The sequence below is a fragment of the Bombina bombina genome, chromosome 2, assembly GCF_027579735.1.
Source record: "Bombina bombina isolate aBomBom1 chromosome 2, aBomBom1.pri, whole genome shotgun sequence".
NCBI classification, from domain to species: Eukaryota; Metazoa; Chordata; class Amphibia; order Anura; family Bombinatoridae; genus Bombina; species Bombina bombina.
In genome coordinates, this window is record NC_069500.1 from 1011930449 (window position 1) to 1011946739 (window position 16291).

The following is a 16291-nucleotide window of genomic DNA, read 5'->3' on the forward strand; positions in this document are numbered from 1 at the left end:
TGTAACACTAACGAGTCAAATGAAACTGGGGAGGGAAAATGTGGACATTTCCACTTAGGGGTGTACTCACTTTTTTTTCCTATGGGTTAGACATTAATGGCTGTGTGTTGAGTTATTTTGAGGGGACAGCAAATTTACACTGTTATACAGGCTGTACAATCACCACTTTAGATTGTAGCAAAGTGTAATTTCTTCAGTCTTGTCACATGAAAGATATAATAAAATATTTTCAAAAATGTGAGGGGTTTACTCCCTTCTGTGAGATATTATATATATATATATATATATATATATAAATATATATATATATATATATATAGTATATGATTTTTAAGTAAATATATATATATATATATATATATATATATATATAATATCTATCCAAATGTGAAGAAGATTATGTGAAGAATATTGATGGGAAATATTCATATTGTCGGGTTTCGCATTCTTGAATAAAGTGGTCAGGTTAGCGAGTGAGTATTAGTGTTATTTTTGGGGCAGTTTTCATGCTCCATTAAAGTCTATAGGAAAATACGTTAACGTGGTTAGTTCAACTTTTGTGCGCAAAATACGGGAGCGCAAAATAATGCTCCATACCTAATATAGCCCAATGTATTATATGGTATGTGATTCATTCATTTTATTTATCTGGCTAACATTCTTTTTGCAATGATAGGTTTGTCTCCATATTGGGGCACTGCAATTTCTAATTATTTTTTGGAGAATATTTTAGCGCTTTGATCTTTAGAAAATACCAGAGTGTATTAATATGGGAATGGAACAGTAGGTTAGATAATATATTTATTTGTAGGGATTTGTACCAACAGAAGCTTGAAACAACTGCACTAACCCAGCATCAGTCTACATTGTGCAGTATTACTGCTGGCTGACCTGCTGTTTTTATTATTTAAAAAGTTAAAAAGTCAGGACTGGTGGGATTAGCATGCATACCAACTCATTGGAGTTTGACTGGGGGTAGGGTGGAAGGGTTTTTGAACTTTCTTTGTTGCCCGAAAGCACCATGGGTTGTCAGTCCTCTCCTGGAAATTCTAATATCATGAGCTGGTCTTCTGTTGGATTAGAAGCTACTATTGCTTTACAACAATTTTTTAATTACACAAAAATTATCTTTTGATGTGGACAGGTTAATGTCTTTTCTAGGAACATGGCATTCCCACTGACATGGGATACGCAGTGGCACCCCATCACTCAGGCGTTTATCCGGTACACATGCCACTCTATGATGCATGGAAGAAAATTTGGGGCATCAAAGTTACAAGTACAGAAGAATATCCTCATCTCAAACCAGCCCGATACAGGCAGGGATTCATACATAGAAACATTATGGTAAGTCTTTACTGACTGTAAATAATAGTAAAAATATATGAGATGTAAGATTTAATGTATATTAAGAGCAATATGATGACACACATATTAAATAGAATAAATAAAGACAATTTTTCTTTATTTGACAAATATAGAAGTTGGATAAGTAATGTTCTAGTAAATGAATATATGAAAAGTGTTATAAACTTAAATAATGACATTGTACATATCATTTCTAAAATAAATGATATAAATACAATTTCACTTCATACCATCACACTGACCTATGGCAAAGTCAATGTTAAAGGGGTATTCAAGTTAATAAAAATCCATATTTGAAAACCAATAGAAAATATATTTTATGCACAACTCTTCCCCAAGTATAAAATGACCTATGGCTGATACTGGTCACTCCCTACTTCTAAATTGGCTAACATTGGCATACTTCATAATAATTTCAACTTTTTAAATCATCATAGTAACAACATTTAAAAAAAAAAGAGATTTTAAAACACAAGTAACAACTTAAACATCCCTTTAAGCATAAAACTGAACATATTTATATACAATTTAAAACTACTTTCTTTAAATATTTGTAAATCAACATAGTTTACAATGAATGCATTAAATTTGTAGCTTTCTTTATACAGAATATCTTATTTCTTGCTTTTAAATTATTTATTATCTCTGCCTAAGGGCAAAATAGCACCCACAATCGTTTACTTGGCGGCTGAATTATCCTGTTTCTATGCAAGCCTTCAGGCTCACCGGAAATAGCAGTTATGAAGCAGTGGTCTAAAGACTGCTGTTCCATAACTTGTCCACCTGCTCTGAGGCTGCGGACTTCAATCCGCCTGATCCTATAGAACTGCTTGTGCAATGGTAAATGCCAACAGAGCATGCTGTCGGCATTTATAGAGGTGCGGCGGACATGATACGGTACATTGTATCATGCCCACTCACACTTTCATAAATTGGCCCCTTGGTCTGCATTTCTCCCAAGGTAGATGGATTTATTTTAATGAGTTTGCCAAGCTCAGTTTAATTTATAGTAGAAGTTGTTTATCAGCTAGTCAGTGCCTGAGTTTGTAAACTGCTCATGGTTTCAGTTCTCCCATAGAGTCTGATATTCAAAACCTTGCTGGCTTGGAGAGAATTCAAGCAAAATCTTTGGGATTTTTTTAGACCTTGTATTGTAATGGAGTATCTGTTTCACATAAAGAACACTGCGTAGCAACATTAACATTTCTCAAGATAAAATTTGTGTTTCCAAAATATTTTTAAGGGCTTCACCATACCGAAGAGACTTCTTAAAATATCTTGCAGAGGTTTTGAATATCAGGCCCATAATCACAATGTGATACACAGAGGCGTAACTAGAAGCCACAGGGCCCAGGTGCAAGAATCTAAGAAGGGCCCCCCCACCCCACCCCCCAAAAAAAATGAATTTGCTACATATCTTTTTTTTTTTTTTCTACATTAAACACATACAAAAAAAAGTGATTCAGATTACATGTCTGCAAAAGGAGGTACCCTGTGCCCACAGTCTGTGAGATGGTCTGACCCCCTATTACTGTATATAGTGACACTGTTTAACCCACAGTACTGTATATAGTGAGTCAGTGAAACAGACTGTAATCTGCCGGTGAGATGGCTGGCCTGACCCTAGCCGCCCCAGTACTTTATAAAGTGACCACAGTAGTCTGTGACATTGTCCAGCCCCCCCTGTACTGTATATAGTGGTACTGTATAGACTGACACTGTTTACCCCTCGCCCCCCCATGCTGTAGTAACAAGGTCTGTAATTTGCTGGTTCCACAAACATACACACACACATACATGCATAAATACGCACACAGTCACATACATACATACACACATACACACATAAACACCAATGGGTAAAACAGAAACACTAACCCCTGTAGTCAGAGACACTAGTGAAGCATCATGTCACACTCACATGATATCAGTGCAGGCAGTGGCAGGTCAACGTTTTTTAGTGCGACCTCTGCACCCCCTGTAGTTTCGCCCCTGGTGATACATAAAATCTATACGTCCCCTAAGATTCTCTATACAAGCACACTAAGGTTCCGATAAGCTCAGGCTCATAGCTTTGGTGAGATTATTTAAAAAGTCTCATTAGAACCGAGAAGTCCCTCAAAGATTTTTAGAAAGAAAACTTTCAGCTTGAGAGCTGTTTATCTATCTATGCAAGGTACCGGATGTGACAGGGAGACACATACATTACAGTATACGGCTCAAAAAAGCCCCCAAAGATTTTGTGTGAGTTGTCTCCATGCTGGTGAGGCTTAGGCTACTAGGCCTGAAGAGGACTGCACCATTTTACCCAGTAGCTTTTCATTTCACAACAGAAGGTTAAACTTAATTTTGAGTTTAATTAAATGGACATACTACTGCAAAAACGTCATGCTCTTATTCTTTTCAACACTGCATGAGCGAACCTGCACCAAAACAAAAATCAGATTCATAAGTTTGGGCCATAGTATCTATTTCACATTAATATAAAAAACCCAACAATAGTATCTACATCACATAGATATAACAAAACAGAACAAGAGAAAACAAGAGATTATAGAATGGAAAACTTAGCAGATACCTTAGAGGTAATCTGATGGCCATTAGGACAGGGAGCTCAACATTAAAGGGGCAGTCTACTTGAACATTTTTATTGTTTAAAATGATAGATAATCCCTTTATTACTCATTCTCCAGTTTTTCATAACCAACACTGTTATATTAATACATTTTTTACCTCTGTACCTTGTATCTAAGCCTCTGCAGACTGCATTTTAGCCAATCAGTGCTGACTCATAAATAACTCCATCAGAGTGAGCACAATGTTATCTGTATTGTACAAATGAACTAGCACTATTTAACTGTAAAAACTGTCAAAATGTATTGAGATAAGAGGCGGCATTCAATGACTTAGAAATCAGTTTATAGGCCTACTGAGGTTTAGCTTTCTACAAAGAATATCTAGAGATCTAACCAAATTTGATCATAAAAGTAAATTGAAAAGTTGTTTAAAATTGCATGCCCTATCTAAGTCACAAAATATAAGCTATCACAAGTAGCTTGATGCCCCTGTTTCTGGACCACTGCTCCATAACTTGTCTGCCTGCTCTGAGGCGGCAGATAGAAATCAACCCAATCAAATATGATTGGGTTGTTTGACACCCCCTGCTAGCAGCTGATTGGCCGCAAATTTGCAGGGGGCGGCATTGCACCAGCAGTTCACAAGAACTGCTGGTGCAATGATAAATGCTGACAGCGTATGCTGTCGGCATTTATAAATGTGCGGCGGACATGATACGTTACATCGTATCATGTCCACTCGCACATTAATAAATTTACCCCAAAGGCTCTTCCTAAATAGGATCGCGGGCTGGAGGGCGTGCCTAGCATCATAGGAACTCTCCCCTGACCCGATACCATCATTGAAATCACACGATTGCATGACCCTTCACGTGATTTCAATTTGTTACTTATTTGTTTACATCAGAACTTTGTTCCGATGTAGACAAATAAGTATGGGCAAGAAGGGGGTAATAAATTGGGTAGTTTAGCAGATCTAGAACCTCCCTAATATAGCCACTGTCTACAACTAGTATTGATGCTAAAAGCGTCTAAGTGGAATGATAGATAATTGGTAAAGAACTACAACTGGCTCCTTACTACACGTACTTCATCTAACAGATACTGCGCTGTCAACATGATGTATTTGCAGCATCAATTGAAATTTATATATAAGCTCTCACAAGAATGAACAGCATTTTATTGTCATTTTCAGAATAATAAAAATAAAGAGGCAGGTAATATTTCAATTTTTTCCCTGACCTTATAAGCATTGTACAAATCAATATTAGAATATAAGGTTTAACTCTTTCATTGAACACCAGTTTTTATCTTTTTGTGTTCTGACAAGCAAATAACTGCATCGTAGAGCTGAATAGATTGGTTATTTGTTGCTGCACTAACATTTTTACATAAACCTTTTACAGAAGAATGTCCTAGAATCCTACAACTGTTTGAATTGTACAATGAGTAAAAATACATTTTTAAAAGGCAAAATAAAAAATACAAAATCTCACATATATGTTGATCAATGCATGACTGAATTTGCATGGTGTCCATAGGGCCGATTTATTAAAGTGCGGGCGGACATGATCCGCTGTAGCCGATCATGTCCGCCCTACATCAATAAATGCCGACAGCATAAGCTGTCTGCATTTATCATTGCACAAGCATTTTGTGTGAAATGCGTGTGCAATACCACCCACTGCACATTCATGGCCAATTGCCCGCTAGCAGGGTGGTGTTAATCATCCTGATCGTATCTGATCGGGATGATTGCTTTCCACTGCCTCAAAGGTGACAGACGAGTTAAGGAGCAGCGGTCTTAAGACCAGCACTTCTTAACTTAAGTTTCTGGCGAGCCTAAAGCTGCCTCTTAAATCGGCCTCCCATATGTTTAAGGTAGCTACAGCATGCTATTGCAACACTGTCTCAAGAACAGGTCTTTGTACTCTGTGTTGACAAAAGAGCTTAGCAAAACTGCTACCATATAGTTACCCAGATCTTGCACACTTCCTACCTAGGTATTCTCTTCAACAAATAACACATTACAAATTAAGTCAATTTGACGATAGAAGCAAATAGGAAACTAGACATATGCAGCTGCAAATAATTAGTTTTGGACACATTTTTTTAAATGAAAATTTGTAAAAATTAGTTTTCAACAGTAAATGTAAATATTTCTTTGCTACAGGTGAAAAAGTCCACCTGTAGCCTTATACTTACCAATAGCGAGCTGATAGGAGGCTTAGCACAGCAGTTCCCAGAGCCTGCACTAAAGGATCTTTACCTTTAAGGCAGGTTCTGGGATTTGCAATATTAAGCCCCCTATAAACACGGGCCAGGGGTCTCAATTAGCGTGGCTATCCGGTGCACTAGCAGTAAGTATTTATTTTATTTAAAGGAAACTAATGAATTTCATCAATTTTTTTTTCATTTTCTTTCAATTATTTAAGGCATTCCTTTGGATATTAATTTTGTGAAAACGAGTCTAATTACACTGGCCTAGATTTAGAGTTTGGCGTTAGCCGTGGTTTTAGGCTACCGCCGGTATTTGGAGTCACTCAAAATAGGGTCTGACGCTCACTTTCCAGCCGCGACTTTTCCATACCGCAGATCCCCTTACGTAAATTGCGTATCCTATCTTTTCAATGGGATTTTTCTAACTCCGGTATTTAGAGTCATTTCTGAAGTGAGCGTTAGACATCTAACGACAAAACTCCAGCCGCAGGAAAAAAGTCAGTAGTTAAGAGCTTTCTGGGCTAACACCGGTTTCTAAAGCTCTTAACTACTGTACTCTAAAGTACACTAACACCCATAAACTACCTATGTACCCCTAAACCGAGGTCCCCCCACATCGCCGACACTCGAAAAAAATGTTTTAACCCCTAATCTGCCGACCGCCACCTACGTTATCCTTATGTACCCCTAATCTGCTGCCCCTAACACCGCCGACCCCTGTATTATATTTATTAACCCCTAATCTGCCCCCCTCAACGTCGCCTCCACCTGCCTACACTTATTAACCCCTAATCTGCCGATCGCAAAGCGCCGCCACCTACGTTATCCTTATGTACCCCTAATCTGCTGCCCCTAACACCGCCGACCCCATATTATATTTATTAACCCCTAATCTGCCCCCCAAAACGTCGCCTCCACCTGCCTACACTTATTAACCCCTAATCTGCCGACCGGACCTGAGCGCTACTATAATAAAGTTATTAACCCCTAATCCGCCTCACTAACCCTATCATAAATAGTATTAACCCCTAATCTGCCCTCCCTAACATCGCCGACACCTAACTTCAATTATTAACCCCTAATCTGCCGACCGAATCTCGCCGCTATTCTAATAAATGTATTAACCCCTAAAGCTAAGTCTAACCCTAATACTAACACCCCCCTAAGTTAAATATAATTTAAATCTAACGAAATTAATTAACTCTTATTAAATAAATTATTCCAATTTAAAGCTAAATACTTACCTGTAAAATAAATCCTAATATAGCTACAATATAAATTATAATTATATTATAGCTATTTTAGGATTTATATTTATTTTACAGGTAACTTTGTATTTATTTTAACCAGGTACAATAGCTATTAAATAGTTAAGAACTATTTAATAGCTAAAATAGTTAAAATAATTACAAATTTACCTGTAAAAGAAATCCTAACCTAAATTACAAATAAACCTAACACTAGACTATCAATAAATTAATTAAATAAACTACCTACAATTACCTACAATTAACCTAACACTACACTATCAATAAATTAATTAAATACAATTGCTACAAAGAAATACAATTAAATAAACTAGCTAAAGTACAAAAAATAAAAAAGAACTAAGTTACAAAAAATACAAAATTATTTACAAACATAAGAAAAATATTACAACAATTTTAAACTAATTACACCTACTCTAAGCCCCCTAATAAAATAACAAAGCCCCCCAAAATAAAAAAATGCCCTACCCTATTCTAAATTACTAAAGTTCAAAGCTCTTTTACCTTACCAGCCCTGAACAGGGCCCTTTGCGGGGCATGCCCCAAGAAATTCAGCTCTTTTGCCTGTAAAAAAAACCATACAATACCCCCCCCAACATTACAACCCACCACCCACATACCCCTAATCTAACCCAAACCCCCCTTAAATAAACCTAACACTAAGCCCCTGAAGATCATCCTACCTTGTCTTCACCATACCAGGTTCACCGATCAGTCCAGAAGAGCTCCTCCGATGTCCTGATCCAAGCCCAAGCGGGGGGCTGAAGAGGTCCATGATCCGGCTGAAGTCTTCATCCAAGCGGGCCAGAAGAGGTCTTCCATCCGATTGAAGTCTTCATCCAAGCGGCATCCATCCGGAGCGAAGCGGCAGCATCCTGAAGACCTCCACCGCGGAACATCCATCCTGGCCGACGACTGAACGACGAATGACGGTTCCTTTAAATGACGTCATCCAAGATGGCGTCCCTCGAATTCCGATTGGCTATTTATGATAGGGTTAGTGAGGCGGATTAGGGGTTAATAACTTTATTATAGTAGCGCTCAGGTCCGGTCGGCAGATTAGGGGTTAATAAGTGTAGGCAGGTGGAGGTGACGTTGTGGGGGACAGATTAGGGGTTAATAAATATAATATAGGGGTCTGCGGTGTTAGGGGCAGCAGATTAGGGGTACATAGGGATAATGTAAGTAGCGGCGGTTTACGGAGCAGAAGATTAGGGGTTAATAATAATATGCATGGGTCAGCGATAGCGGGGGCGGCAGATTAGGGGTTAATAAGTGTAAGGTTAGGGGTGTTTAGACTCAGGGTACATGTTAGAGTGTTAAGTGCAGACGTAGGAAGGGTTACCGCATAGCAAACAATGGGGCTGCGTTAGGAGCTGAACGCGGCTTTTTTGCAGGTGTTTGGTTTTTTTTCCGCTCAAACAGCCCCATTGTTTCCTATGGGGGAATCGTGCACGAGCACGTTTTTGAGGCTGGCCGCGTCCGTAAGCAACTCTGGTATCGAGAGTTGAAGCTGCGTTAAAAATGCTCTACGCTCCTTTTTTGGAGCCTAACGCAGCCTTTATGTGGACTCTCGATACCAGAGTTATTTTTATGGTGCGGCCAGAAAAAAGCCGGCGTTAGTTTTTCGGGTCGTTACCGACAAAACTCCAAATCTAGGCCAGTGTTTTTTATCACAAATTCACATTCATAACAAAACAAATGCACAAGCCTATTGGAAACCTTTTTAAAACTGTTTGTTCTATCTGAATGATGAAATAAAAATGTGGGTTTCATGTAATTTTAAGTGGGTGCCGATTGGTGGGTATGCTGCATTTGAAAGCTTACCTCATGCATAAGACCATACTAACCAATAAGTAGCTATGTATGCTCTCTGGGCATTAAGTGCTGGAAAAATTCTAAAGCAGCCTTTTTTTAATACACATAACTATGCAAAGTGCCTTCTGCTATAATGCTGGGAATGAATAATCTTCCATTTCTCTTTAATTACATTACAATCTTTTTTTAAGGGAAAAAAAAGCAAATTGTCTAAATAGCCTTTTTTAAGCCTTTATGAAACTACTTTTATATTTTAATAATTGACCATGTAAGGAACAAAGAAATATTCCAGTATGCAAAAGTTGAAGTGAAGGTTTAGGTTAAGCACCAGCCAGAGGGATTTACATATTCTCTTGGCTGCCCTTTCTGGGCATAGATCAAAGTAGCAGAGGATTCTTGGTATTGTTTGCAATTACTAAGGCAGAGGATTTTCAGACATTCTCAGTGAATGGGCTGAATTCTAATAAGGTTGCCTTTAAAATATTCCTTTTTATAATTTCAGCAAAATACATCTTTTGAAGACTTGTATTTTTTTAGGTTTATCATAAGCTCCAAGATATAGGACAGCAGTGTCAGAAACCAATTTACGGGAAAACCATTTTTAAGACCTTCTATCTTTGAAATCCTAGGCTAGCAGATCTTCATTGGAAATGCTTTCATTTTCTTCAGCTGCAGAGTTGTAGAGAAGAGCATATAATAAATTCATTATGTAAGCTTTAGTAAGAACATTCCTTTTCTATACTACTGCCCTCTGCGCCTTTGAAATATAAATACAATGGTAGTTAATCAGCAGTACCAGAAGAATTGGAACAATAACTTTATGAGAAACATATCCGTAGGATAATGACATCCAGGCATCTGTGATGAAAGGGGACTTACATTTCTTGAAATATAAAAGTCAACTCCCAACATGAGAAAAAAAGAACATTTATATGAGATGTTTTTTTTTGTTTTTTTTTTCTAAAAGGTTAAATTTTATTTCATATAGTTTTGGATTAAGCCTTTTGCAATTTTATCTTTTTTCTACACTTCAGTACACAAGTTGGATTTAGGGCGTTTGAATACAAGAGAAAAATATCTTCCACTAGAATTTGTTAACATAGAAAACTCTTATCTCTAGTTCTGTTAAATGAGGAACCTTTTTTTCTCACAAACAAGAATGCAAAGATCCATTAACTTAAAGTGCATAAAAGTTTCTAAATGACACTATGATAAAGTTTCTAAATACTCAGCTTTATTGGGAACAAAAGGCAATTTCCACATTCACAAACTGATAAATGAAACCATGAGGTGTTTAAATAGGGCCATTGAATATAATGTGTATTTATGTTAGTAAAAAAACAATAACAATATATTTGTATTTCATATAATACAATTTATTTTATTCATGGTAAATGTGTCCTTGAGGTTTAGGACAAATCTATAAGCCATACAGAAGGTTAGAATCAGTAAACCAGCTAAACCATTGCTACTGAAACATTATTTTTTAGATACAATTTGCAGCTCACATCCTAATAATTAATATATTTTTCCCATCTTCAAGATGTATATATTTAAACTAGAGAACTGTTGAGGTCCTAGCAAAGTTATCTGCACACATAGGAAGGAGTCCATGTCTGGTGTCCCCTTTTTCCCTTAGGGAGACATAATACACACAGAGAGAAGAACACTCTCAGGAAAAGCATCATTGGGCTAAAAGAAGATGTACCCAGGTGGTAAATTGCTATATACTGTATATATATATATATATATATATATATATATATATACACACACACACATATAAAGAAAGAGAAGAAAAGGAGAAGAGCAATCTTCACTCTTTTTTCCCACTCTTTCTTAATGCTATCTCTTTCTCCACTTTCACTTTTCCTCTCCAATCTCTCTGACCCTGTTTACTCTCTCAGAAGTAACTGTCTAAGCACTAATGGGGTCCCTAAAGCCCTAAAGGAAAACATATGCTTGTCCTTTCTTGCATATATAATAAACCTTTAGATATTTCTAGACATTCACTCACTAACTTTCACCCGCTACTGTTAAATTTCCACTCGCCAATGGCTAGTGGGCTAGTGAAAATTTTGAGACCTGTAGATAGATATATATATACATCTCTTTGTGTTTTGTATTCTATTATGTTAACTTAGTAGTTGATATAGCAGGCTTACGGGGGGGGGGGGGGGGGAGTAAGCAGTGTAACGTGAATTTTGCTTAGGATGTTATAAAACAAAATAAACTTTGGGAACCAGTGCATTTACGTCTATAAAATAATACAAAACATTAATGAAAACTTGCAAAAGAATAACGTTACGTGAAAGATTTTACTATGAGGATATAGGCTTTTATGTGTTGATTTATGAAAGTAATAATGCTAAATAATGTATTCTCTAATATTAAAAATCCATTACCTGCATAGCAAATATTTTCTGTTACAGGAAGCCTCTTGCAGTGTGGGATCAATAACTGTAGAAGTGCCTGTCTTTCAGAAATTCCATTTTCAACAATGGAAAGATTTGCAGTGTGTTAGAAACACGTATACTGTTGATTGTAACTGCGCAATACAATATTTCCAATGCATGATTTGATTAATGATTTCTTAAGAACCCTTTTTAATACTTTTCTGAAAGTACTTATTTTACAGACTTCGGTTCTATTATTTCTGAAAGTGAAAACTGCCACCATTAAAATTATTGAAAGCATAAAGAGGGAAAAAGTCACTATGGAATATACTAATAAGCATGATAAAAGACCTTACTATGCCATTATCCTTGTGTATTTCAATTGCTTGACTATTATTTTTCAGATTCAGATATATTGTCAAGGCATGGTCAATTTGTCTTTCCTTAGTGAAGTAAAGTATACAGAATGTGTTTAATTATAGTGTCCTTATTTTCTATAACAACTTCAACGCCACTGAACAAATCATTGTAGACAAGTCGAGTAATGAGAGAACCCACTATGTGATCATATATCAGGTAGAGAGGATGTTATTGCAGTATTTCAAATGTATTCACCAAGTCTATAAATACAGCTTGCTTGTAAATATCTTCTATTATGTTTTTTCAATTAGGTTCTTCCCAGGCAAACCTGTGGTCTATTCACTCACACTATTTTCTATAAGGAATATCCTGGAGGACCAAATGAACTTGACAGAAGTATACAAGGAGGGGAACTTTTTTTTACCCTGGTTCTTAACCCTGTAAGTATTTTCTCAGAAAATGTTAAAAATATGGTATAATATTAAATATATGGTGTTACTTTTTCTAATGACAAATCAATAGCTAAGTCTTCTGAATGGAATGCAGGAAATATTATTTACATAAATTGCTTAAATATTAATGATAAAAAAGTGCATTGAAAGGACAAATAACCGATAATAATAATAATAATAATAATAATAAAATGGATTCAGATAGAATATGCAATGCTAAATACATTCTAATTAATAGTGGATATAAAAGTCTAAACACCCTTATGAAATTGCAGATTTTTGAAATGTAAACACAGAATTAACAACAATGTTAAGGTCTGAATTTTTCAATTCATAATTTGATATTTCAATAAACAAAAATCCAGAGAAAAAAAAACAGTTATTTATTAGGAACATTTTAAGTAATAAAAAAAGCCTGCAAAAACCTGATTGCATACGTCTGCATTCATAATAGAGGCTCGAGCTGTGTCTAAAGTTAACCAATCACGTTTTAAATCATGCCTGTTGGTAAATAGCCTATGGAAAGTGATCCTGATTAAACCCAGATTAAAGTCAACTGTTGCTGCAGGATTTGCTTGACTGTTTGAGAGCCATAGGGGCCCATTTAACAAACTCCATAGCAGTTATGAAGCAGTGGTCTAAAGAGCAAGCGGACAGGAATCGCCAGAAATCAACCCGATCGAGTATGATCGGGTTGATTGACACCCCCCTGCTGTCGGCCGATTGGCCGTGAGTCAGCAGGGGGCGGCGTTGCACCAGCAGCTCTTGTGAGCTGCTGGTGCAATGCTGAATACGGAGAGCGTATTGCTCTCCGCATTCAGCGAGGTCTTGCTGACCTGATCCGCACTGTCGGATCAGGTCCACAAGACCTTTAATAAATAAGGGCCATGGTCTGTAAAAAGTTGCCAAATAAAATGTAAGAGTTAATTGTTGAAAAGTACCAATCAGGTAAATTATGAAAAAAAATTAATTTAGTCACCCAAGAAAAAATGTTATGCTCTGACAAGACAAAGGTTATACTGTTTGGCCTACATTGTAAAAAATATGTTTGGCACGAAGCCAATAAAGCCAATAAAGCTCATCATCCAAAGAACACCATATCGACTTTGAAGCATGGTGGTGGTAGCATCATGCTTTGGGGTTGCTTTTCTTCGGCTAGGTCAGGGGCTTTTTTCCAAGACTGAATAATGAATATCTACAAATATCAAGACATTTTTGCACAAAACTTGCTGGCCTCTGTCAGAAAGCTGAAGATGAAGAGGAATTTCACATTCCAACATGACAATGACCCAAAGCAAACATCCAAGTTGACCAAGGCATGGCTTCAGATTAGGAAAATTAAAGTATTGGTATGGCCCAGTCAGAACTCAGATAAACTAAAGTGCACGTCCATAGGCTCCAACGGGAGCCTCGTTCTTATGCCTTGAGACACGGCATGAGAAATAGTGCAGCGAAAGGGGTAAGTCGCGTAGCGATGGGCAGCAGATTGTAAATATATATGTATATGAATATATACATATATAGTTATATAATATGTGTATATACACATATTAGCACATAAATATATATGTATATAAGCATATACATATATATTTACAGGGAACACACAGTTCCCATAGACCGCTATGTAAAGGCACTTTTTAGTGCCTTTTTTTTTCTAACAACCGCCAACTTTAACCCCTCATAACTGTTCTCTGGTTAATTTTCTGAGCATTAATTGCTACAGCGAGCTTGGGGTAGCAATAACCAGCCACTTGTAATGGCTGGTTATTTATAGTGTGCCCGTAAATTGAAGAATTTGCCCATTTACGGGCACACAATAAATTAGCCATCCACTTGTAATCTAGCCCTTTATTAAATATGAATATTGCATAAATATTATTTTACATGTTTTTAGCTACTATAATACATATACACATGTATATATATATATGTATCTCTATGGTAAAGACTTTTGCAGCCTTTTTATTTTTCTATTACCTGAGACCTCATATCTTTGAGCCCTTTTAACCTTTTTATGCAATTTTTTAAAAATAATTTTTATTAGGCAGTGTTATTATGTGTGTAACTGTACTTTTACATGTCATTTTGATGTGTTTTGTGTACATTTTTGTCTCACATAACAGTTTACCGGAGCTCTGAATTCACGCTATCCCGATGCACGTTAAATTCAATTGCGCTCAAGCATTTACTTTCAACTTGATATGTGCCTACTTCTGATGTGTGCAAAGAGACGCAATAAACCTCTTTTTGCTCGCCCATAACTATTAGATTGCCACTTGTAATGTAGCCCACAATTTGCAGTCTATAGACTTAAAAGGCTTTGTTCAGAGATGACATGAGGCGTATATACTGCACGAGATTTCCTTAGCGTTTATTTACGGGAATATATATATTAGCATATATACATCATTTTATCTGTGTACTGATTTTAATATAATTTATTTTATTGTTAAGCCCAAGTGGGAAGACCAGTATATATATATATATATATATATATATATATATACAATAATGTGAAGGGGACGCAATTGCATATATGGACATATTTTGAGCTGAATAATAGTATAAATCACTATTCATGTATAGGCAAAATAGCCTCAATTAAGTTTAACGATTTAGTGGTGCAGACCCTTGAAAAAATGTAGCATGAGTAGACCAGAGAGGCGGCCTCAGGAATGTAATCCTGAATAAAAGACAGGGAAATTCAGCACTCTTTTATTAAAAAACAGCTCGTCTCACATAATTAAGTGAGGTGACAAAATTTGGACGGGTAATGACGTTCCCCCCTCTACTCCAAGAAAGGCACACACAGACTTAGTTTGTAAATTAATAAGTTTTTATATCAGTGATTTATAATAGAGTACATTCACCTAATGAAAATTAATAAAACAGAACTGAAAATAAGCAAATCAAAATAAACCTGACCGGTCAGGGGTACATGCTAAGTGATAGGTGTAGCGTCAACAATACAATATAAAGTGGACCATATTCAAGGTCTAAACCCAGATAAACCCTGTCATGAGCTCCGCTCGTAAGCGTATAGATAGGAGCAAAATATTCAATAGAAACATGTTAGGGTTTCAGCAAGGCCGAAATGTTAAATAATGGTATCACACTTCAAGCCTGGAAAGAGGATACATAGGTGTTCAAGCTTTGTATAATATACAGCGTTTCAAGCTTATACCTCATATGTCCACTACAGTCTGACTACACCCAGCTGCACACAGCACCCCTGTAGGGGGGATTAACACTGGGCAGGTTTACCAAGGGGATCTAAGCAGACTGTAAAGTGGATCAAATGGATATGTACAGCGTGTTATGCAGACATAGAATATAACACATTGATAGCCACTCTTGATAAGGGAAATATGTATGGCACTGCTAGGGTCCTGCCGTAGGCTATAAAGCAAGCGTATAGAGAGTCATGCAGGTTGAGGGTTAAAGCAGCTGCTGTTATTAGAGTGAGTTCATCAAGCAGTCAAATAGGTTAGTGCAAATCAGAACCTTGCAAGTCCCATACAATCACTGTAAAAGCTCCCAAATATCAGAGGTACTCAGCATGTATAACACTTCAGATAAAGGTAATGCAACTGCCATTATTTTTGTAGAATACCATCGGCAACTTCAACCGAAATGAACAGTTATTGTTTGGCAAGGAGGTCTTAAGTCCGCATACTCTTTATCCAATATCCAAGTACCTCTGATATTTGGGAGCTTTTACAGTGATTGTATGGGACTTGCAAGGTTCTGATTTGCACTAACCTATTTGACTGCTTGATGAACTCACTCTAATAACAGCAGCTGCTTTAACCCTCAACCTGCATGACTCT

At 36.8% G+C, this 16291-nt stretch overlaps 1 protein-coding gene across 1 annotated transcript in view; it reads left to right on the forward strand.

Annotated features, from left to right (window-relative positions):
* LOC128648152 (bifunctional heparan sulfate N-deacetylase/N-sulfotransferase 3-like) overlaps positions 1 to 16291 on the forward strand; it is a 444424-nt gene that overhangs the window by 184277 nt on the left and 243856 nt on the right. The window contains exons 4-5 of the mRNA XM_053700810.1: positions 1162 to 1347; positions 12318 to 12446. Of these exons, the coding sequence (XP_053556785.1) occupies positions 1162 to 1347; positions 12318 to 12446 (315 nt within the window). The remainder of the gene's footprint in view (positions 1 to 1161; positions 1348 to 12317; positions 12447 to 16291) is intronic.